Source organism: Zeus faber (genome assembly GCF_960531495.2).
Source record: "Zeus faber genome assembly, chromosome: 16".
Taxonomy (NCBI): Eukaryota; Metazoa; Chordata; class Actinopteri; order Zeiformes; family Zeidae; genus Zeus; species Zeus faber.
In genome coordinates, this window is record NC_137202.1 from 12257028 (window position 1) to 12279446 (window position 22419).

The 22419-nt window shown below is 45.5% G+C and overlaps 1 protein-coding gene across 1 annotated transcript in view; it reads right to left on the reverse strand.

The window, feature by feature from the left end:
• pdzd8 (PDZ domain containing 8) overlaps positions 1 to 20107 on the reverse strand; it is a gene marked incomplete at its 5' end in the record, with an annotated part of 35797 nt that extends 15690 nt beyond the window's left edge. Inside the window, 3 exons of the mRNA XM_080017150.1 lie at positions 178 to 280; positions 4539 to 4664; positions 19308 to 20107. Coding sequence (XP_079873276.1) covers positions 178 to 280; positions 4539 to 4664; positions 19308 to 20107 — 1029 coding nt within the window. The remainder of the gene's footprint in view (positions 1 to 177; positions 281 to 4538; positions 4665 to 19307) is intronic.
• Positions 20108 to 22419: the final 2312 nt, after the last annotated feature.

A 22419-nucleotide genomic window follows, 5' to 3' on the forward strand; every position in this document is an offset into this window, starting at 1 on the left:
GAGAGGGAAATGTTAAAATACATGCAGTTCTGGGAAAGGGGATTTTGTGGCGTCATTCTACAGAGGGGGTCGGCTTTGGGATGCAGAGCGAGGTTTTGGGGGGGGAAGGTTGAGAGAGAAAGAGCGAGACAGACAGAGAGAGAGAGAGAGAGAGAGAGAGAGAGTGCAAAGTCCCACCTTCTTGATGGAGCTGCGGGTCTTTTCCTTCCACTCGTGGCTGCTCAGCTCCAGCGTGCAGTGGACGTAGGTCTCCCGGTCGTAGGATCCCAGGATGAACAGCCTGCGGGTGCAGAGGTCATGTCACGCTCGTCGGTATTCGGACATTGAAATGGAGGCATGAAGCTCGCATGTCGCTTTCACCGAGAGGTTCACTTTCCAATGCTTCCGCTGCGAAACTGTGTAATCCATCTTTCGAACGTCGATTGTTGTTTGTGCCTGGAAGCCTCGGCAGAGAGGTTGCTGTTCCGAAGCAGCGCGGAGCGTGAGCCATTTATGGCGCTCTGACAGCATTTTAAGCAGGTCATCAATATACACACACAATCAAATCTACAGTATTTGTCATGCATGACGGCGGGGATCTCAAACCGCAGGCCCGGGGGGCCACGTCCGGCCCGCGAGACGACTCAACGTGGCCCGCCGCGCGGTACCAATATAATTGAATCATCTGGCCCGCAAATACACTGTTTTCAAATCACAATGCTTAATTAATCCACACAATGTACTTAATAGTCTCAAAATATAAAACAGAATTAAAAAAAGATCATGAGAGGACAGGGTTAGGATAACAGGATTACTTATTAATCCTAAATACTAAACAAAACAAAATCAAAAACAGGCCGGTTTTCCCTCGACCTTCAACACGGCCCCTCTACAAGAAGACAACCTGGCCAGTGGCCCCTCCAGGTCCCTTTGAGTTTGAGACCCCTGCATTGCCCAATATAACAAAATATACATATTTATTAATAGGTTATGTCAATGCAGGTTTGATATTTTGTGTCTGGAGTCTCTTATCAACTCAAAAATGATAGAAAACCATTTCAATCAATGGTCATTATGGGATATTAAAAAACGGAATGCAGTTTTAAATTATTCCCAGCGACCAACCGGTCATTCCACTCTCCAATCTCTGCCCTACGCTTGGGCAGCGTTAACTCATCACGGCGGTGATTAATCCTGATTATAATCAGGGAGAGGAGGGGACGTCCAATCAGCTCATCACAAAACCCAACGCCGCGAAATGAGATTCCAAACCAGCTCCATCTAAATAGATTGTGTCCTGATGAGAATAAAAAATAATAATAATAATAATAATTTAAAAAAAAAGGGATGGTTCTTTTATTTATTTATTTTTTGTCGTTGTCCGGGACATCAACTACCATTTTGTCAGTGACCAGACCACCGTGTTAGTATTACTAGAAAGATCTCAAAACTCCTTTTCTCCAGATAATATATATTTAATTGATGAATTCACAGCCTATTACAGTGCTGCCCCCTGCTGGAATAAAGAGCTCATTCCATGTCATCCTCAACGTGTCAAACCAAAGAAGATGAGCGGGCGAGAAGATGACCCATCCAAAAGCAATGACCTTTGCTTTGCAGGCATTTGGGGTCTGGATGTGGTGAAAGGATGTCAATAAAATGGCAGATATCCTGTTCCACTTAAAGAAAAAGACTTGTTAACACAAGGCTCCTAGGTTAAAAAAAAAAAGAGGTTAAATGCATTATCGACAAAGAAAACGGTCACATACTTGGTAAAAAAAAAAAATTGTGCCTTTTTAAGCCAATGTCATAAATCTGTGAATGCATTTCATCGAACCAATGGTCACAGTCACCAAATCTGCAATACTGAACTATTATATGCTCATACTGTGATAGTGGCATGAAATGAGCAAAAAGAAAAGAAAAAAAACAACAACACAATAACAACAATACATCTGTCAACTCAAATGTCATGATAGTGACAGCCCTACTGGCCATTATTATTATTATTTATTCATTTGTATATTTTTCATTATAGAGTGTAGGTTTGAGTCACGTTTCTAAGTCACAGTCCGCAGTATGTGCACCACCTGCCTCCTCCTACATCTTTTCACCAGCACTATGATTAAAATGCTCGCCTTTAGAAATCTGTGCAGCCATGTGCAGGCGGGTCTACACTTCTGTTATCTTCTACTCTTCCTGAATGGCTTTGCTGTTAAGCGCAGTTCATATTGGTGCTTAAAAAAATAATAATAATTATAAAAAATGAATACAACTACAAAATAATGTGAGTATCTTACCCCATGTGCTTGTTTAGTCTTTTGACACTACTTTCTCCTTCCCTATAGCCAAATGACTGATTAGGATTTGCGACTTTGGTATGAAATAAAATGTATTTTGAAATACAAGTTTAAGATGCACAAAAACGTATCCAAGCTTTCAGCTATGAATTTATATTATTGTTAGTGTGTTTAAAATACTGGGAGGATGCTGCCCCCTGCTGGAGGTTTTGTGGCATTGGACACCGACCACACTGAGCCAACTTTTTAAAGAAGAGGGTTGGGAAGAGAGCAAGCCCCCGACCAGTTTAGAACATAAAAAACGAAAACGCCTTTCGGCAAAGGGAGCCGTTAAATTTTGCATCATTTGTGGTGTTATGGGACAGTCAAAAAGGGGAAGTGTTCACTAAATCTGCTGATCAGCGTCCTCCTCATCACAACCCCAAGAAAAGCTTGTTTTCCACCTTTTGTCAAGTCAACCGCGGCTGGAAAATTATTTTTTGTCCTCTAAATATAAGGTGCTCGTGCGATAACCGTGTAGGCGTAGTCTGTAGGAGAGTCCGGGATGTGGTTTTTGTTTGTGTGGTGTGAGCAGCGTTGGAGTGAGTAAGCAGCAGGGCTCTCTGGGCTTTGCTCGGCCCTGCCAGCTACGCCTGCTGGAGACCGAGGAGCCTGAATTATTAACGAAGGAGTCCGATCTGAAAAATACCGCGGTCTATCAGACACTAACAAAGATGATGTTGGCGTGGAGAGACACACCCAATGTAAATATAGACGTGCACACATATTTAGACGCATAAAACACACACGTAGAAAATTACTGGTCCATCTCCCCAGACTGACAGGCCAAAACTCTACTTGTAGGCAGGGTTGCGGGAGTCTATTTGGTCTATCCAAAGCTGGCATCTTTAAAATTTTATAGTCCAACAATAGAGTGTGCGTGTGCACGTACGTGCGTGCGTGCGTGCACGTGCATGTGTTGTCGAGGAGGGTCGTGGGGAGGCTGGTAAGAGCTTTGCATGGCCAAGCGGAGACGACGGGGGAACAGTTTGGACGGAGCCAAAATGACTGCGGCTGCCATTGTGATCTAGAAGTATTCGGTTACTCCAGGAAGGCTGATAGTACATTCTGACGCCTGAGAGTGGTTATACTTTTGCACCGTTTGATAGATTGTGTTCCAAGTTCCACTTTGTGTGCCAAGTTGGTTTAATACTCGAGACAAAATAGAACAATAAAAAAATTAACATTTATAAAAAAATAAAAAAATAAATCAGAGGGCTCAAATTCCATCCACATGAAAAAGGACAAAAGGTTTCAAACTATTCTCAGAAACGTCTTTCCGCATTGCGGAGGCTGCGCCCCAGGGTGCTGCCCGCCCGGTCACATGCCTGAACGGAAAACGCGACACAAACCACGGGTCAGCCCCGACCACGGCAGCAATTTTTAGGCTCAACACCAGAGCGATCACGCTAGATTATGTAAGATTTATGTAGAATGAGCTTTTTGTTCTACAAAAGGCTGCCTTTGTGTTATTCGCGTACAGGGTGTGTCTGCGGGCATCGAAGAGTTAACTGAGATCTATTGAAGTTCAACAAAATGTTGAGACTTTTCTTTGCACGAATCAAATCTCTTATTCAATAAAGCACAACAGGTAAGTAACTCTATATTTTGTACAGGGCAAAGGTCAGGTTTGTGTAGAAATGGGGGAGGTTCGATGATTCTATGAACTGTCATCATAAGGGTGTCAGTGATCAGGAACTGGAATTAATCTAACCATGACTTATTTTTCACGGAATTTCAGACAAGTAAAAAAAATTTAAAATAAAAAATAAAACGCGTAAAACTTAATAAATGAATAAATAAATAGATAGACAACCAAATACACAAACAAATAAATAATGCAGAAAGTTGAAATGTAGGATGGAAATTGAAAAATCAAGATTATATAAGCGCCTTAAAATTACATTTATCAAAAACAGCATATAAGAAAAAAAAACATGAAATCTATGCCCCCAGGTGTTAACGCTGCGCTGCTGGGTTGGAGATGACTTATTCGGTATTTTCCAGTGCGGGCTTACTCATTTGTCACAGTCCAGGGCGCCGGATCGTCGCGGAACAGGGAGAGCACTGTTTCTCCATGTGACCGCGTCACTTTCGGAGGCCGCTCGGCCTGAACCCGCGTCACCCTCCCATTTCCCGTTTGTCAGCGCCACGCGACACAAAAAAACAACAAAAACGCGCTCGCCGCTCCGTTTTCGCCTTCAAGGGAGGAGCTGGTACCTGCTACATTCAATGAGGGCGACCCTGAGACGCCCCTCCACCAGCCTGGCGTCCTGGAGCGACAGGTCCGAGTCGCACGCCGAACCCAGCGGAGGCTGCACTTGGAACGGGAAGAAAGGTTTGTATCTGGGGGGAGAGAGCGAGAGAGAGAGAGAGAGAGAGAGAGAGAGAAACCCATTAGGTTAATTCCACTTTCCTTAAAAAGGCACAGCAGAGAAGCGACGACTCTGCCCTTCCAAACGGACGACGATGGAGGGCGTGGCCACTTGTTCGCCGGAAGGAACGGACACCATCGGACACCATCGGATCGGTCGCCATGATCGGAGTTTAGTTGGCGATTAATTGTCGACTTTGTCCATTTTATGCAACAATCACAGTACAACCTCATAGCAGTGTCATAACACGTGGGGAGTTTGTGGAGAGAAATGATTTGGCCAAAATGATCGTGGTCAGCTCAAATTGGGCGATTATGAAATAATGACAGCTGTGCATATGATCATATGTTTGGATGAACAAATGGATCTGGGACTCTGGGCTCAAGTGAAAAGGTTAAAAAGGAGGTTGGGTTTTTTAATGAAACGCCAATGTAAAAAAGAAAGTAAATACGCAAAAGAGAGATCCCTGTGTCTGATTCCTGTGTGTGTGTGTGTGTGTGTGTGTGTGTGTGTGTGTGTGTGTGTGTGTGTGTGTGTGTGTGTGAGAGAGAGAGAGGCCAACCGTTCCTTTTTCGTAAATTGATGTGAAACCCAGTGAGCGTGAGATCTCCCTCCCCCGTGTTCCAATCGAAGAAAACACCACGCACGCTGTTTTACACCCAAAAGGAGCAACACCGATAAAAAACAAACAAAAAAAAAAAAAAACCTTCGCAGCGCTGAGTTCTCGCTTTTTACCCCCCGGGCGGAGGAACAAGCTGCTGAGGATGCTGAGAAAAGCCAAAGCTCCCGAGGATATCCTGTACTAGAATGCAGAAAAAAACAAACAAAAAAAAACAAAAAACTCTTCGCGATTTCGGAGGCTGATCCCCACACGGCGAGAAGGCCCCGTGGCCGTTTGTGCCGTTACCTGACGGACGCATTGCCGACGGCGCGCTGCCATGTGGGCTTGCTGATAAGGACGCAGATATGGAGATTACACAGCAACTGGAAACCACACGCGAAATTGGCTGATACCATAAGAAGAAAAACAAAAAACAGCAAAACGGCAAAACACCAACTGCATGCAGCACACTGCGAAAACAAAGAATCTGACAAATGGAGGAAATAAAAAAATGAACATATCTCTGAGATTCAATATACACAGAGCAGAAAGAAAAGGAGAACAACATGAAAAACATGCCAGAAGGTTGTGCAACGGAGCATTTTTCCTATTTGCGTCAAATCTAAAAAAATAATTGTAACCTTCCATTCCACCACCTTTGGCACAGACAGCCTTCAAACTGAGCGGCGGCCACCACCTTTGGCACGGACAGCGTTCAAACTGAGTCACTGCGGCGAACATGCGCCGGCGTCCGGGCGAGCGCTTGGAACGAGAGAAATCGGAGCGAGGGACGCCAGCGTGCAAAGCGTTCACGGGAAAGGTCAGAGGGGACCAAACGAAGGAACGGGAGATGACACGTCCGCGTGAGGAAGAGGAAGAGACGTGAAGAGTTTGCGTTCGGGTGACGGGTATCAAAGCTGTGGATTAATAGCAGAGGAGCCCTCCGGAAAAGGCCAAAAAGGAAATCCCAGCTTAGACACGGGGCTGCGATCATGGCCGTTGCCCACAGTGTGTGTGTGTGTGTGTGTGTGTGTGTGTGTGTGTGTGTGTGTGTGTGTGTGTGTGTGAGAGATATCCGCTGATGATCCACTCCGGCTGCTCGGCGCCCTTTCAGCTGCTCGCACGCAGCATGACTCTCCCAAATTCATCTGACCTCAACCCTTCAGAGAGGTTTCAGTGCCCCACCCCCACCCAACCCAACCCCGCCCAACATCCCATTAAACATTATGCTGCGTCCGGAACGCGGGCTGCCCGGCTACTTTCCATGATATGTCAAGTGTTTCCAGAACGTCCTTAAAACTCCTCCCACACCAGTGAATAATGAAGATAATTCAAAGTCATTCAGAGTTTTACCTCCATCACCCCTTTTTTTTTTTTTTTTAAAGAAATGTCGGTTCTGGCAAATGATAATTGGTCAGAAAATTGTATTTCTTATTCAAGTCGTTTGAGGACAACGAGGTTCACACACACACACACACACACACACACACACAGTGGGCCGTACAACTGCCTAGCCCAGTCTCAGGAGGCCGTTGTGGAACATGTGGCACAAGCCGTCAACATTTTGACAAATTGACTATTTTCATGTCAATGATGCTCACCAAGGGGATCGGCGAGGGGGGGGGTCTATTTCCCGAGTGACCTTGAAACTATCTTGCGCTGCGTTTGGTACTCTAAGCACTTTATTTCAGTCACCAACACCGGCGCTGCGAAACACAATCCCTTGGCGCGGCTTTTATTTGTGCAATTTTCGTTGGGAGAGTGGGTCAGAGTTGGTATGAGGACACGGGCGTGGGCGACCGACCAACCGCCCGCCCGGAACAGGCACCCGCTCATTATCCTAAAGAGGTCGACTGCAACCACTTCACTATGAAGTCATCTCAATTTGGAAAACAGGCGCTGGCATTTTGTCTCCCAGCGAAACAAGTCGGCAGACAAGACCCTATCACGTTCCACCGTCACCATTAGCCGGGGCCAGTCCGGCCCCATTAAAAATGCATCGGGACCCACCCGTCTGGACTAACCCCGCCTCCCCTCTCGCCTGTCTGTCAGCAAGGAGGCATCTTTGTCCTTACGGCCAGAGGACATGTAAACCGCGTCCCGAGGCGCAGCATACGAGACGCCACTTACTGAGAGACTGTACCTTAAATGGTGTGTCGGCGGCGGTTACATGCGCGCCCTCCTACCTCCTGCGACACCGACCGCTCCTCCTTTTCAACTCGCAGGTTTTGAAGGGGTGTGCATTTTCGTACGCGTCAAACACATCTGCTTTTCAGCCGCTTTGAAGCCGAGACGGAATGTTTCTTCTATCACCGTGACCACACTTTATAGAGCTACCCGGTACCCAGAGCTGGAGATGGTTCCTCGGGCGCGACGCTAAGGCTGCAGACGGCTCCTGAGTGGTTAGGAGGGGGCCCGGGGTAAAAGGCAGGGGACTGATCTCCTCACGGGGATCAATGAATGGATTCTCGCTCTATACTCGTTCGCCATGCATGTCTTTTTGGGTTCTTGTCCCTCCATGGAATAGCATTTCCTGATAGTAGGAGGAAACGGAGCGCCGCAGTGACTCTACAGAACCCTCGCAACTTGGCTCTCGGCCAGCCAAACACTCTTCCAGGAGAGAAACTCGACTCTTACAATGACTCTTGAATCATACCATTTTTCAAGTCTTTTAAAAAGACGCTTGGCGCATACGAGGAGTGTCATGCCTGGAGTTCACCGGTGTAATGAGCAAATATCTAGCCTTACATAATGTCTAAGAAGCGGGCATACTCATTTTGACCTTATGATATATTAATATGGGATAAACAAGCTTAGCTCAGGTTAGACAGTAATAACATGACGCACCAACAGACGCATATACACAGTATATTAGAGGACTTTAACACCTTGCCGCACATTTTGGTGTGTAGGGGACATCACTGAGAGACCGCGTGAGAGTCGGGTATTCATCTATCTCCTCTACCACATACTCGGAATTCATTGCGAAAACCAGATGGACCCGTTTCAAGCTGCGAGGTAAAAGGGAGACCGGCCCACGCCTTCCACTCTTCAGCAGTGCAGTGATAGTTCAACAGTGGAGATGGTTGGAGAGGGATTTTGATCATCCCCTGCTATTGTCGTCCCTCACTTAAACGTTATTGCGCTGCCGCGCTACCGTGGCGGAGATTAAAGGATCAAATCAACCAACGATATGATGGCTCGCGCGGCCATCTAAGCGTCACGAGGCTGACGAAAATGTGGAGGCTTGAAACAAATCCCAGAGTGCGCAGCGGGAAAATCCTTATCATGCAACGCCACGGTGGAACCCTTAACCGCAAGATTTATTTTTTTTTATTTTTATTAGAGGAGTTTGTGCGGCGGCGAGGTCATCTTGCCAGAAAATCTGCAAATTCTGGCGGTTTAATCACGCTGGGATAACTGGTGGAGGATTAAACATCTATTTTGGGGGGGGGGCTGGCACAAAAGTGCAGACTAATGTTCCAGGCGCTAATCCTAAAAAGGACCACATGTGGGGCACAGTGGGAGGAATGCGGCGGGTGAGGGGACCGGCGAGTGAACCGACTTCAAAAAGCCTGTCTGGAATAGCAGCCATCGCGGGGTGCGACGGGGAAGCCCAGTTCATGCAATACTAAGGAAACAAAGCGACGTATGAAGGCTATAAAGCGCTGTGGCACTGTTCAACGGGGAAACCGGATGAAATGTAATTTTAGAAGTCAATGACTAAGCAACGGCCCAGACCACACTGTAAATTGACCACTGGCCAAGTTTAGTCTTTTTTTTTTTTTTTTTTTTTTTTTTTTTTTTTAAAAGGACCATACCAACGTCTAAACCCTTGAGGACTTGGAAAAAGTGAGCGGTATGGTGAGAAATCCACCTTTAAACAATGTTCCCGCTGATCCCCCTGGCATGTTGCAGGACTTAGTATTGTTAATTCTATAAACAAACAAATAAATAAATAAATAAATAAATACGAGGGAGGTGCCATTGCTTTAACATGGAATTAAAAAACAAAACTAAAAAAAAATAATAATAATACAGCTAAATCACGTACAAAATAGCTACAGTAGTTGCCAGACGTCCTTTAAAGGAGGGGTTCCCAACCACCAGGGTGCGGTGCATTTGCCACCGGGCCGTGAGAAGGCGGACCCTGTTTCTTCTGTGCCCCCCCCCCCCTTCTCTGAGCAAAGTCCGCACTCACACTCACACACTCTACACCTAGGCAACGGCGCCACTCGCCCACGGTTCCGGGGGAGCCGGGCGCGAGGAGGGACGGGGCCCCCTCCTGCTGGTGCAGGTACCAGATGTGCTCGGCCTGGCAGATGTGCTCGGCCTGGCAGATGGGCTCAGCGAGCAAGTCGGATGGTGAAACAAACCCTGTGGCGCAATGACAGCGAGGCGCGCACCGGCTGAGGTGCGGAGGATATTACAAGTCAGAGTACCATCGAAATGAATTTGAAGCTTTTATTTTAAAAGGTAAAAAATTTTTATAGCGCTGCTTTAATTCTGACCGTTGAAGACATCATGGATCTCTGCAACAAAGTGAGAGATGAATTCTACAGCTCAGTACTTAAATGTCACAGATTTATAATCAAATCAAAGCAAATCTGTGCCCCTTTGGTCAAGTGCTTCTGGCTGTGAAAGGACCGTTTGTTCAGGCACCAAAACATCAAATACATTAAATCCAGTGTCTCTCCTACAACTATGAAGTCGTTTTACTGCTTGCTGTCCCAAACTGACCCAGGCACTTAGTAGATGGCCGCGTAATTTGATCTTCACTCAAATAAATCATAGTTTTAGTAGAATGTCACTTTGGATGTCACTTTATATGAGCATATATATAGTAGTTCAATATAATAACCCTATAATAATATATAATAAAAAAAAAGAAAAGAAAAAAGAGAAGAGAGAGAAGTCCGTGACAAGTAAACCAGGTGTCTGGGTTTAACCAATGGCGAGTGAGTATGCGTCAAGCACCTGTCGCTGGGTGTCCCGCCGTCTCCGTCTCTGAGCCAATCACGACACATGTGAGAAAAACACCGTCTTACATCATTTATTTACAACTTACTGAAAGTGTGCCGATTGAAAAACTTGCGCGACGGCACCGTTCATGGATTATTAGAACATCTGGCGTCTGCCACCACGCCGCGACATACATAAGGTGAGGCATATAGTGCATTACGTTTTAGGAAACAGTTAGTTCAGTTAGCTTCTAGGTAGGAATTTGGTTCTCTATTATGTTCGGTTTAGTAACTATTGTGCATGATCTCCTGGTGCGTTGCAAAGACATACTTTCATACATATGTATGAAAGTATGTTTATGTATGTGACGAATAAACCTCTTGAATCTTGATCTTGAATCTTCATTATCCATCGACTCTGCTCGGAGGACGGCTTTCCAGAAGCATTTTGACAGGTGTGTGGGTGATGACGATAGATCCGTTCTGTAACACTTATGGGTTCTCCCGCATTAATAGAGGCACACAGACATCCGAGCTTTCAATGAATTTACTTATTTATTCATACAAAAACAAGAATACACATCGGAGAATCCGGGCCATCGACCAGTTCACGGTACGTCGAGATGGATGCAGGGGTCCGCGTACCGGTGTAGTCGCAGTTTTACCGTTAAAACCCTGTTTTCCGATGCGCACCAGCGAATCAAATTTGTCCATCGCCCACTCAAGAGGCTATTTGTTCGGGACACCCTCCCACCTTTTGCATCGCAGCACAGCAGTTTGTTTGGCAGGGGGGGGGGGGAGGTTTGTTTTGGGCTGCGACATGTACTTTGCTCCTGAGCTATTTATCTAGCGTTAGAACAAAAGATAAGCAGATGGCATCGTAGTACCGAACGGCTTCAGGCGCAACTTCCAAATTTACCAGGGCAACAAAACCTCGACGTTTAGTCAAACAGAAGCTGAACTGGAGCAGAAGTCCAGCTGATGCTAAAGTACCCCCCATGCCTGCTAGCGGAGAGAAAGAGGGACCAAAATAAAATTAAATTTAAATTAAATTTTTTTTTTTTTTTAATCTGTGCTCATTTCTAGTCGACAATGTTGCCTGTAGAGCCTCAGAAAGGAGCTGCTCCAGCACGCAGCCTCCATCTGCAGGACAGGAGGAGGGTGTTGTGACGCAGGAGGTTCAAGTGGAGGGCGAACGGATGGAGGAGAGCAATTATGTAAAACAACACAGCTGACACGGTATAGTGTGTGTGTGTGTGTGTGTGTGTGTGTGTGTGTATGTGTGTGTGTGTGTGTGTGTGTGTGCCCGTGCACGCGTTTTCACACTAAGAGTTGATTGTTGAGGTTGACGGCTGTTGATATCCCAACTGGAGGTTTGCATTAGGCTCGGGCAGATCACCGATTGAATCGTCAATCGCCAAAGGAATCCTATCATTTACCGTATATATTTTTTTCTACCATTTCTATCGCGACTGTATGTCGCAAGTCAGCGGCAGAACTGCTTTACGCGCCACCGTGCTTCACGCTATCTGCTCGCGGGAGCGAGTGTAAACAAACATGGAGGGAAAGTACTCATTGGATGGATTATAACAACATTTACCCGCCTGCTACCGCAACAGACGGTGAGGGTGAATTCAAGTTTACAGCTTCAATTTTGCATATTAATCGGATTGTGAAACAGTATTCTGTATTTGTCTCCTATTTTGCCTCTCCTGTGAATTTGCATCACAAAGAGGCTTTACCATGTTTTTTTTCTTTTTTAATATAAACTATTTATTAATGGAATAAACAGAAACGTGCCCTATCGGGATATACACTACTCACAAAAAGTTAGGGATATTGGGCTTTCGGGTGAAATTTATGGAAAATGTAAAAAGTTCACGCTACAGTGATATTATATCATGAAAGTAGGGCATTTAAGTAGAAGCATGCAATGGTGACTTCCTCATCTAAAAAAAATTGATTGAAACAAAAGCCAACAACAGTGGTGGGTTTACTACAACAAAAAATGTCAATGTCTCAACAACTTGTCATGTGGCCTTGAGCATCAATTACAGCTTGACGACGTCTCATGCTGTTCACAAGTCAACTTATTGTCTGCTGAGGCATGGCACCCCACTCTTCTTGAAGGGCGGCCCTCAGGTCATTGAGGTTCTGGGGTACAGAGTTACGAGCCTCTACACGGCGACTCAGCTGATCCCATAGGTTTTCTGTGGGATTCAGGTCTGGAGAAAGTGCAGGCCACTCCATTTGAGGTACCCCAGTCTCCAGCAGCCGTTCCCTAATGATGCGACCTCGATGAGCTGGAGCATCATCATGCAGGGGCACAATGACTGGATTAATGATGTTATTCAGGTAGTGTGGGCTTGTCACTGTACCATTCACAAAGTGTAGGGCAGTTCTGTATTGACTAGACACACCTGCCCACACTGTAACACCACCACCACCGAAGGCTCGTCCGGTGACAACAGTGGCTGATGCATAGCGCTCTCCTTGACGTCTCCAACATCGTTGGCGGCCATCATTTCTGCTCAACGTGAATCGACTTTCATCAGAGAACAGCACTGAGGCCACTGGTCCCTCGTCCAGCGTAAATGCTCCCTGGCCCATGCAAGACGATGATGCCTGTGCCTGGTGGTGTGGTCAGGTACCCTTGCAGGTCGTCAAGCACGCAGACCACGCTGATGTAAACGGTTTTGAATGGTCTGACTTGGGTGCCTCTCACCTCCCTTAAATGCGCCTGGAGTTAAGTGGCATTCATCATCCGGTTCCGCAGGGCACTGTTCACAATGAAGCGCTCATCAGTGTGGGATGTGGCCAAAGGACGTCCACCTCTATGCCTTTCTGTGACTCTTCCAGTCTCTCTGTATCTCTGTTGCAACCTGCTGATGACACTCTGTGACACTCTAAGCTCAGTGGCCACTTCCCTCTGAGAACATCCTGTTTGAAGCCTCGCAAGACGAGGCTGTTGATGAATTGTTAGGTGTCGTCTTGGTCTCATGACGTCAAAATGTGAACAGCATAATGAAGAGGACTGTTTAAATACCAATTCTAATTGAACCAGGAAATGTATTGGTCGATTCATGGGTCAAACACCTGTTGTGAATTTTGCCGTTCAGCTCCTTGTTAGAGAACAGCAAGTTGTGCAAAAAGTACTGAAACATTGAACAGTTGGACATGTGCATTCAAAAGTTTAGAGAAGGTAAAATTAAGTTTACCTGTAAAGATTATAGTGCATTTTAGGTTCATCCTGAAATTTCACCCAAAAGCCTAATATCCCTAACTTTTTGTGAGTAGTGTATACCGTTATTGAAATATTAAATAACCTATATCAGGATAGAAGATTTTGACCATATCGCACAGCCTTAATGTTCATTGTTTGCGTGTAAATATGTATATGTGACTTTATGTGTTCTTCTAACCATCACATTTCTGGCATTTAGGGGTTGCTGAGATGGACAAAAGATGGGATTTACATTTTTCTAAGCAATATTGGGATTTGCTTTGCAGTCTAACCTGAGATTAAGTTCCCCATCAAGAATGATTGTCATATTAAAAGGAGGATGAACATTAGGCATCAGCAAAGTAACTATTTAGTGAACATTTTCTCTGAAGCAGCCCTCACAAGTTGGCTTAACAGCATTTAAACGCTGCTTCGCAGTACTACTCCCACTCGTCACCCACACCTCGGCCTGCCGCAAGCGGCAGCACTGCATCATGCAAAGTAATCACAGTATCAATCTGATGGAATACTTCCACTAAGCAGTATACCAAAAAAATCTTATGCAGTCTTAAACATAATTATTATAATACAACGCATTGTTTTCCATTACAGGTATCCAACATGCTTCAACGGGTCAAAAAGAAGAAGAAAATCTCTCGACAATTCTAAAAGAAGTGAAAGTAGTTTCATCTATAAGATTAAATGAGATTCAACTAACTGTCATTGCACAGAGTACAAGTACTGAGGCAACAAAATGCATTTCCCTGCATTTTACCCATCCTCGTAATTGACGTATCTAGGAGCAGTGGGCTGCCATACAGCGGCGCCCGGGGAGCAGTTAGGGGGTTAAGTGTCTTGCTCAAGGACACTTCAGCACGCTGCCAGGAGGATGACCCACTGCCCCCGTAATGAATTCCATAATCGCAAGGAGGTGTACAAACAGAGAAAACTATAAAAAAAAAAAAAAAAAAAAAAAAAAAAAGGTGCCTTGATGCTTGCTCATTTCCATTTAGGTCCTTGGCTTTAGTTTGCTAAATGGGGCGCACGGGTGCAGACTGGAGCACGCCCGCCATCTGGACAGTTAACGCTCGTGTAACGCCGTTTCATAAACTAATAATTTAAATGCCTCGTCCTCAAGACAAGCGGATCCATGAGTTTAGCCCAAGATCCTCCTGAGTAAAAATCCCCGTTGTCCCTCTACTGATAAATCGAATTATTGTAAATTAAATGTACTTCATGCAAGTATTTTTGGATGAAAGCATCTTCTAAATGAGGCAATGAAATGTGAAATGCTTTGATGCTATAAAATAGCGTATTTAACACAAGGCTTGCCCAAATACTGCAGGATTACACAGAAATACTTCACAAGAACAAATGCCAGCATCCAGTTCAGTATCTGATCATTTGCTTTAGCCACTTGTTGATATTTTGTCACTAAACTTAATGAATTCCCCTGCCTCTTGCATACCCCATGTATTACTCTCAGTTTGAGAAACAGTGGGACTTAAATTGAGCAACCACAGGGGTGTCCTAGCAGGGTGTCCTTGAGATGCAACGTCGGTGCACAACATCTGTACCAGTCCCCTAAAACGAACCGACGCAATATTAATATTATGAGCAATACCTTTGTTAACCCCGCCTATGGCACCTCTAATCAAAGATTCAATGTATAAGGAACAACCCCTCCGAATGCTTGTCCCCCTCTTCCTACCTACATCCCCTAGCCTTGGATGTTCTTTTGGGAAGGCCGGGTTCTCATGAGAGTTTGGGAATCCCGCCTGATTCCCACTCTGCTCGGCACACACGCCCCTGAGCTTGGATTCTGACTCAATATGTGCGTGTGGTTATGCCCGGGATTATCTCCAGCGGGACGCTCCCCTGCCCTCCCCCTCCCCCTCCCCCTCCCCACCCAGAGCGCTACCATCTGTGCCACTCAGCAAATCCCAAGGTCCATCCTTTAAAAGGCTGGCCGTACACAATTACATCATCCTATTGCACAGACATGTGCAGACAGACCGGCGTGTACGCCCGAACTGGGATAATATTCGGAGAAATCCTCCGACTGCTGTTTGCCCCTGGAAGACTCAAAGAGCTAGTCTGCGCGGGCGTGCAAGGGCCCGTTTTGTTGTGACAATTTTGCGGTCGGGCTTCGCCGTGTTCCCGCGAAACAAGCGCTTCCTCAAAAACAGAGCCAGCCCTCCAGATGAAAGTCCCACAGACACGGTGTCGCGAGCCGCAAGACTGCAGTGCCGTGGTCTTCCATGCGAACAGCAGTTCGATCCGCATTTAACTCATGTTCCTTACATGCCCAAACAAACGCAAAAACGGCGGAGAAATCCGGTTTCCCGACAACCTCAGCTAAACCAACACGCTTCGCCCGCGGTGGATGCTTTCGTGAAAATTTGCAGCCGCGCTGAATCAGATTTCTGAAATGAACCAACCACCGAGCACGAGCTGCTTTCAATATCTCATTATTGCTATATGAGGGAGTGATGTGCAACATATGTCATGACCCAGAATGTCAGTCTCCGGTGAATACAGGGAATGCAGATGCCAAAGAATAACAAATACGTTTAAAAGATTCCTTTAAAGGTTTATTTTCCACTCCATCCCCATCATCTGGGAGCCATTGTACTTTTTGACCTCTTATGATGGTTTGGTCATCCGGTGGATGAAGGGGTGGTTACCAGCAAATCAGCTACCTCCGCCACTACTCCACTATGGCCTCGCGGAGACAGGAGGTTGCCCTTCAACGCTCGTCGCCAACTTGCAGGTTAAACCGGGCTTTGGCTTGGATAATTATTCAGAACGACATGAGACAATGAGACAGCTATTATTGCAGTCAACATCCCTCAACTGACTGGCACAAGGGATCGGAGACGGCTGGTGCAGAGCTAGGGACTGGAAACAATTCTTCTGCAATCCACTACCACAGGATCAAAAAAAGTCACATTATTTGGTGTATCACTGCATTTGGAACAGCATTATGACTGTGTTTAAACGATTACTTCCATGCTCCAGTATTTCCCATTTTGGCTCAACTGTGGCGCATCGCCACCGTACTCCCACGGCTGCCATGGTTTAAAAAAAACTAAATAAAAAGGGTTAGTCATCTACATCTAAGATGAAATGTGTGTAGAAACCGCCCCGACTCTGTGTGGAGGTTCGGGGCACACACACACGCACACGCACACGCACACTTTTGGAATGTATAAAGGAGGTGAATGGACACGGTACAGGGGTGCAAAACACAAGGTGCCACAGTTTAACACCTGGAGCATCCACCAGCTATTGAAAGACAAAGCATGATGGGGTAGTTTTCCCTCCAGAGATTAGTATCTCTTAAGGAAATACAATCCCCTTTTGACAAGTTATTTATTTATTTTTAAATGAAGGGATAATAGCTACTAACGTCTTAAGATTCCAGGGTCACGAGAGGACATGGTAAGATGGACAGGGACGGTTTTAACGCTTAAATCAAATTTTATAAAAACACAACAACATGTGATATGAGGCCGGTGTCCGCAGAAGTTTCGAAGCACCTGACGGAGGCAGCGCTGGAGCCTGCTCCAGAATGACCTTTCGGAACACCGCACAGGCACCGCCAGCAGTCTGGATCAGTGCGCTGTGTAATTGGGAGCATTGATGCTAAATGGAGCCGCAGTGTTTGCTGCCGGGGCCGGCAGATGTGCTGAAGGGAAGCACTGGTGCTGTGCAAATATGGTAAGAGATTTTAAACAATCCTTGCACACACCAAAGGGGAAACAGAAAAAGAGTGATAAGGGGTAAATCAAGTCAGCTCGAGTCGACGCTCTTCGCCTCATAAAAACCCGTTAGCTCATAGATTTTCCTTTTTTTTTTTTTTTTAAAACCGCTTCAACGCCAATTCAGACGCGCAAACCGTTTTTTGTCAACGCTGCAAACAAAACACTGCGTGTTAACTTCCTGTTCGGTGATGAGGACAAGAAAAGCGGAAGGAAAGACTTCAGAGAGAGCGAGAGAACGAAAGTGAGTGAGTGAACTACTGCTCATGCACTCCCTGAAAAAGGGAAACAGGAAGCCACACTTTCCTCTCAGGCCAAAACCGGCAGTTGTGTGACTGTGTATCTTTTACAATTTTGGGGGGTGTGTTTTTTTTTTGTTTTTTTTTTTTTAACTTTTAAAAAACTCAACAAGGGGCTGTCTGGTTTGCCCTGAGCAGTAGAATACGGGGGGGGGGGGGGTCCATGAGCATGATTTGTGATTCTGCAAAGCCCTCTGGGTCTTCCCTAGCAACAGGTGAGTTCCCATTAGTGAAACAGCCGGCTGCCTAGAGCCTCCAGGCTGACAAAGACACAGAGGAGCTTTCCCTGCCAACACAACAAGAATGGATCCTTTCACCACAATTCATGAAACAAAAGCCCAAAGAAAGAACACCTTCAGACAATTCAGGCCCTACACCGCAGTAAACCCAAGGTCTATATTGGAGAATATGGGACTCAAGGTCCTATATTTTCTGATTGCGTATCCAGGTCCATTAAGACACATTGGTCTTGTAACACCCTGAATATGTATGCATCTTGGAACATTGGAGGGTTTTAAGGGGAGGGCACTCTGACAACATTTACTGTTAAACGGGAGAACTATTTCCCGAAATAAATCATACGCAGACTGTGCAGCAGCAACGATTGCTGGAAACAATGAAGGATCAAAATAACTCCGACCATGCGCTGCCTTTTGTCCTACCACAGCCATTAGTGGGCAGGCCGCCAACACGTTGTGAATATCTGGCCAGTAATACCCCTGTCCACAGCAAGATGTGAAATAAAATGACGGCGAAATCACGCATCAGCAATACGCGGTCACCTCACTGTAGCGGAGAATCACAGGTTTTCACGGATTAGTCTCCCGACATCTCGGATTCAGCTGGTTAGATTCCACCAGCAACGGGGTTGTTGCGTATGGAGATTTATGAGGGCACTGGCTGATGTTTTCCTCCTTCGGTGTAGGGCCAAGTGTGTGAAGTCGTTTGGCAGACTGGACTGTGGTCCCCTAACTATCAGCAGGAGGGATTTAACACCAGATAGATCGATCAATTCAATTTCTGTATTTAAAAAAAAAAAAAAAGTCAAAGTAAACAGCCACACGTCCATCGTCCAAAGTCAGCCACCGGCCTCCCCACAAAGTGGCCTACACACCCACAGAGGTGCAGCACGCAATGTGTGCTTGCCAGACGAGTTTGTTTTGAATGAAAACAAAGTGAAAGGCCGAGGTTTCTCTCCCCAAGCCTGAAGTGCGGTTGGATTTGGGCTTCACGAAAAGTGGGAGCGGGAAACTGGTCAAAGATGACGGGACCTGTCTGCTGAACATGCAGGAAGAGATTGGCAGGGAAAGGAAACGGCACCTTCTGGGGTCCACCGGGAAGGAAACAACCAAATCAAAAAAGTTTAAATGGGAATTGTAACCATGGGAGTTTTGTAGACTGATTTTAACACATGAAAACTTATTCATACACATACATTGTTTTGGTATATCTGTTTTTGCTGATATTTTTGCTTTGCTGATTATTATTTTTTTTTTTCCCTGATTTGGATGATTTTCTTATTTGTATTACACTACCTACTTTGTTTTGGCTTCGGAGTTTGCTCCTTTTATCACTTCAGGTGTATGATTGCATGTGACAAATAATGAGTAACAAAACTATAGGCAAGATATATAAGAAAATAATATGCATAAAAAAAAAAAATCCATGTATGTACAGTATGCAACAGTCTGTACCGTGTTTAACAGTGAAGATAATGTAAAAAATATGTAGTAATAATAATAATAAGACATAGCATGTGAACACACCTGATCTTGTAGTTGGGCAGCGTGTGCTTCCTCTTGATCACCCTCTTCAGCTGGTTCACTATGACGGAGGTGAGCTGCGGCAGCGGGCGGCCCTCGAACCGCGAGCTCACCTGGAAGTCCACGAGCGGGTCGTCGAGGAAGGCGAAGGACCAGTGGGAGAAGGGCGCCCGCGAGAACCGCAGCCGCAGGCGGCCGGCCACGCGGGTCATCTTGACGAACAGGTAGGCGGACTTGCCGAACACCAGCTCCACGTCGATGGCCAGGTGGAAGCCGCCGTGGTACTCCACGTCCACCTCCAGGTCCAGCTCTTCCGGCACGCCGTCCCCGTCCAGCCGCACGGGCTTCGTGAGCCGGGCGGTCTTGAACACGGGCAGGGAGTTCCCCAGCGACACGTCGCGGAGGCTGAGCCCCTCCAGGAGGCGGCCCGCCGTCCGGGTCTGCAGCAGCTCCTCGAATTCCACCCGGATCTTCTTGGTGAGCCAATGGCGCACCGCGGGGGTGTCCCGCAGCTCCCGGAACAAGAACAGGAAGATGGCGTTGAGGAAGTTGCACGTCTCCGGCTTGGATCCATCCTCTGCGGCGGTGGTGGCCGTGGCGGCGGCGGCGGCGTCCTGGCCCGGCGCCTCGGCCCCGTGCTGGTGGTCCTTGAAGTAGTCCCTCAGCGCGGGACCGGACTCCACTCTGACGTATTGCACCGTCCGGGCCGCCGGCTCCGGGTCTCTCCGGTAAATCAGCAGGAACTGCAGGATGAGCGTGACGAGGGCACCGGAGAGCGCGGAGATCAGGATCAGGTAGATCATGGTGGGGCGACTGTCACCGTCTCATTATCCGCGGGTCTCCTCCGGTTCCGCCCGGTCGCTCAGCGAGCTGCCATAGCGTCTGCGGCCGCTGCTCCTCGTTTCCTCGGGGTTCGGGCTCCGCCGCTCTGGTTGGACGCGGAGTGCATGCGTAAGCCGTGCGTGATGACGTGGGCTTGAAGCGTTCCGTCGGCACGGGGGGGGGGGGGGGGGGGGGGGTTTCCCAAACCGGGGCCCGCGGCCCGTTCGGGGGACCCTCAAAAGAATGGCAAGGTCCGCAACAAATTATTACAATTTATTTATTTACGTGTTGTTATATATTTCTATTTTTGTGTATGTATTATTCAGGTATATATGATTTTTAACATTCAAATATTCAATTTCATCTTACATTTTTCATGTTTAATATATATTACATGAATAAATACATGTACTGTACTTTTTCGCAAAGTAAAAATAAATTGCAGGGGGTCGTCAGCAAAATATCTTTTTTGATCATAGTTTACATTTTAAATGTTTTTTTAATATATATAAATATTAAACAGATTTATAAAAAAAATGTTTTTAATTATTTTAAATGTATTCGTTTTTATTTAGCCTTTATTTAACCTGGGTAGTAGCCACATAGACATTAAAACATAAAAGGAAAAACCTCAACAAAATCAAAACAATTCGTACCATGAGAATTCATATTAAAACAGGTCACCAAGTCTGTGTTTAGAATCTGAAACTCGAGTGAAATACTAATAAGTTTCAGGTAAGAAATTTTAAATTTTAAATTCCCACTTTGAATTATTCCATTGGAAAAAAATAAGAACCCTTATTTTCTGCTTTCACAATCTAAACGTATAAACTTATAAACTTAAAAGTCTCCTCCGACAATTTAAAAACAGAGTAATCTGCCATTTCGCTGTCTTTTCTGTCAACTCCAAGAAAAAGGCTCACGGGATGACCTTTTACAAGAAGTTACCTTAATGTTTGTGAATTGCCTTCTGAAAGTCAGGAGTCTGCTGATCACTTCAAAGATTCCATAGAAAGACTCCCCACCCCACCCCACTCTGGGTATATGTCTTAATAATGTCATAGGCACCAAGTGATTATTTTGTTAAGCATAGTCAAGCATTTCAGCAAGTATGATTAACTTGTTTCATGATCAGTTTTCCTCCAAAGGAAAGGTTTCCTCTCCCCTCCATCACAGTGTCCCAATCGGGCACTCCACCAGAACAATGCTGAGCCAGAACAAATCTTTCAACCTTTGGATAAACTGAGGGGTTAACTCTAGATTGGGCGTTGAAACGCTGATTTGTCTTATCTCAGCCCCTCAATCCCCATATACTGCTGTGATAAGGCTATGGGGTGAAGAAAAAATAAAATAAAATAAAAAATTCTGGAAAATTTTGATTTTGATTTAATTTCGAAAGAAGTGAATCTGTAACCACCACTTAAACATATGGAATCATTATCCTAACAAAGAGTACACTGATGTGATCTCATCTCACTCCATGAGTTCACCTCTGACTGTAAGTGCGTCTAAGTGCCTAGTCAACATGTCAACAGTTTAATATAGCAAACACCACCCTAACCCCCACCACCACCATTGATTAGCACAAAATAAGAGTGAATAGAACTAGTGTGCACTATTATTTTGTGCTAAATTGACTCAAGGGTGTTTTATCTGCAACATATCATACCAAGGTATAATTTATGTTCATTCATGTTTTTTCCCCCAAGCTTGATAGTAAACAATGATCCGATTCTACATTCTGTGCCTTTTTTTCCGCACATCGGGCATTACAACAATAACATTAAAGAAGATAAATACAATTCTGACATTTGTTATGGGGATCACCGTGCTCATTTGCTAGATATGATAAAATAAATACATTTAAATAGCCTATAACCGTTCTCTTTAATTGGTACAGGTTTTTTAGAACATCCGAAGGGCAGATGGCAGCAAAGAAGAGCAAGATATATTTTTACCCTGGGACAGGATGCTTTGCTCCACAGTTCTACATTTAATACTTCATTTATTCATGTCTGCACTTTAATGTACCTTGAATTATTACGGAACTAAAAGCAGCGTGGCCAAAATTCAACCGGTCACAGGGGGGCGCTTTTTATCCACTGTAGTTTCTCCATAAAACAAGTCACGCAATAAAAGTTTAAAGATTATTTCTCACCAAAAAAAGACCGAAACATATCAACACGTTTCTTTCTGTCTAAATTAAAATTATATGTATATATTTTTTGCTTTCATTGAACAAAAGTATACATGTCGAATACAACAGATTTAATTTACAATCACAATAAGCACA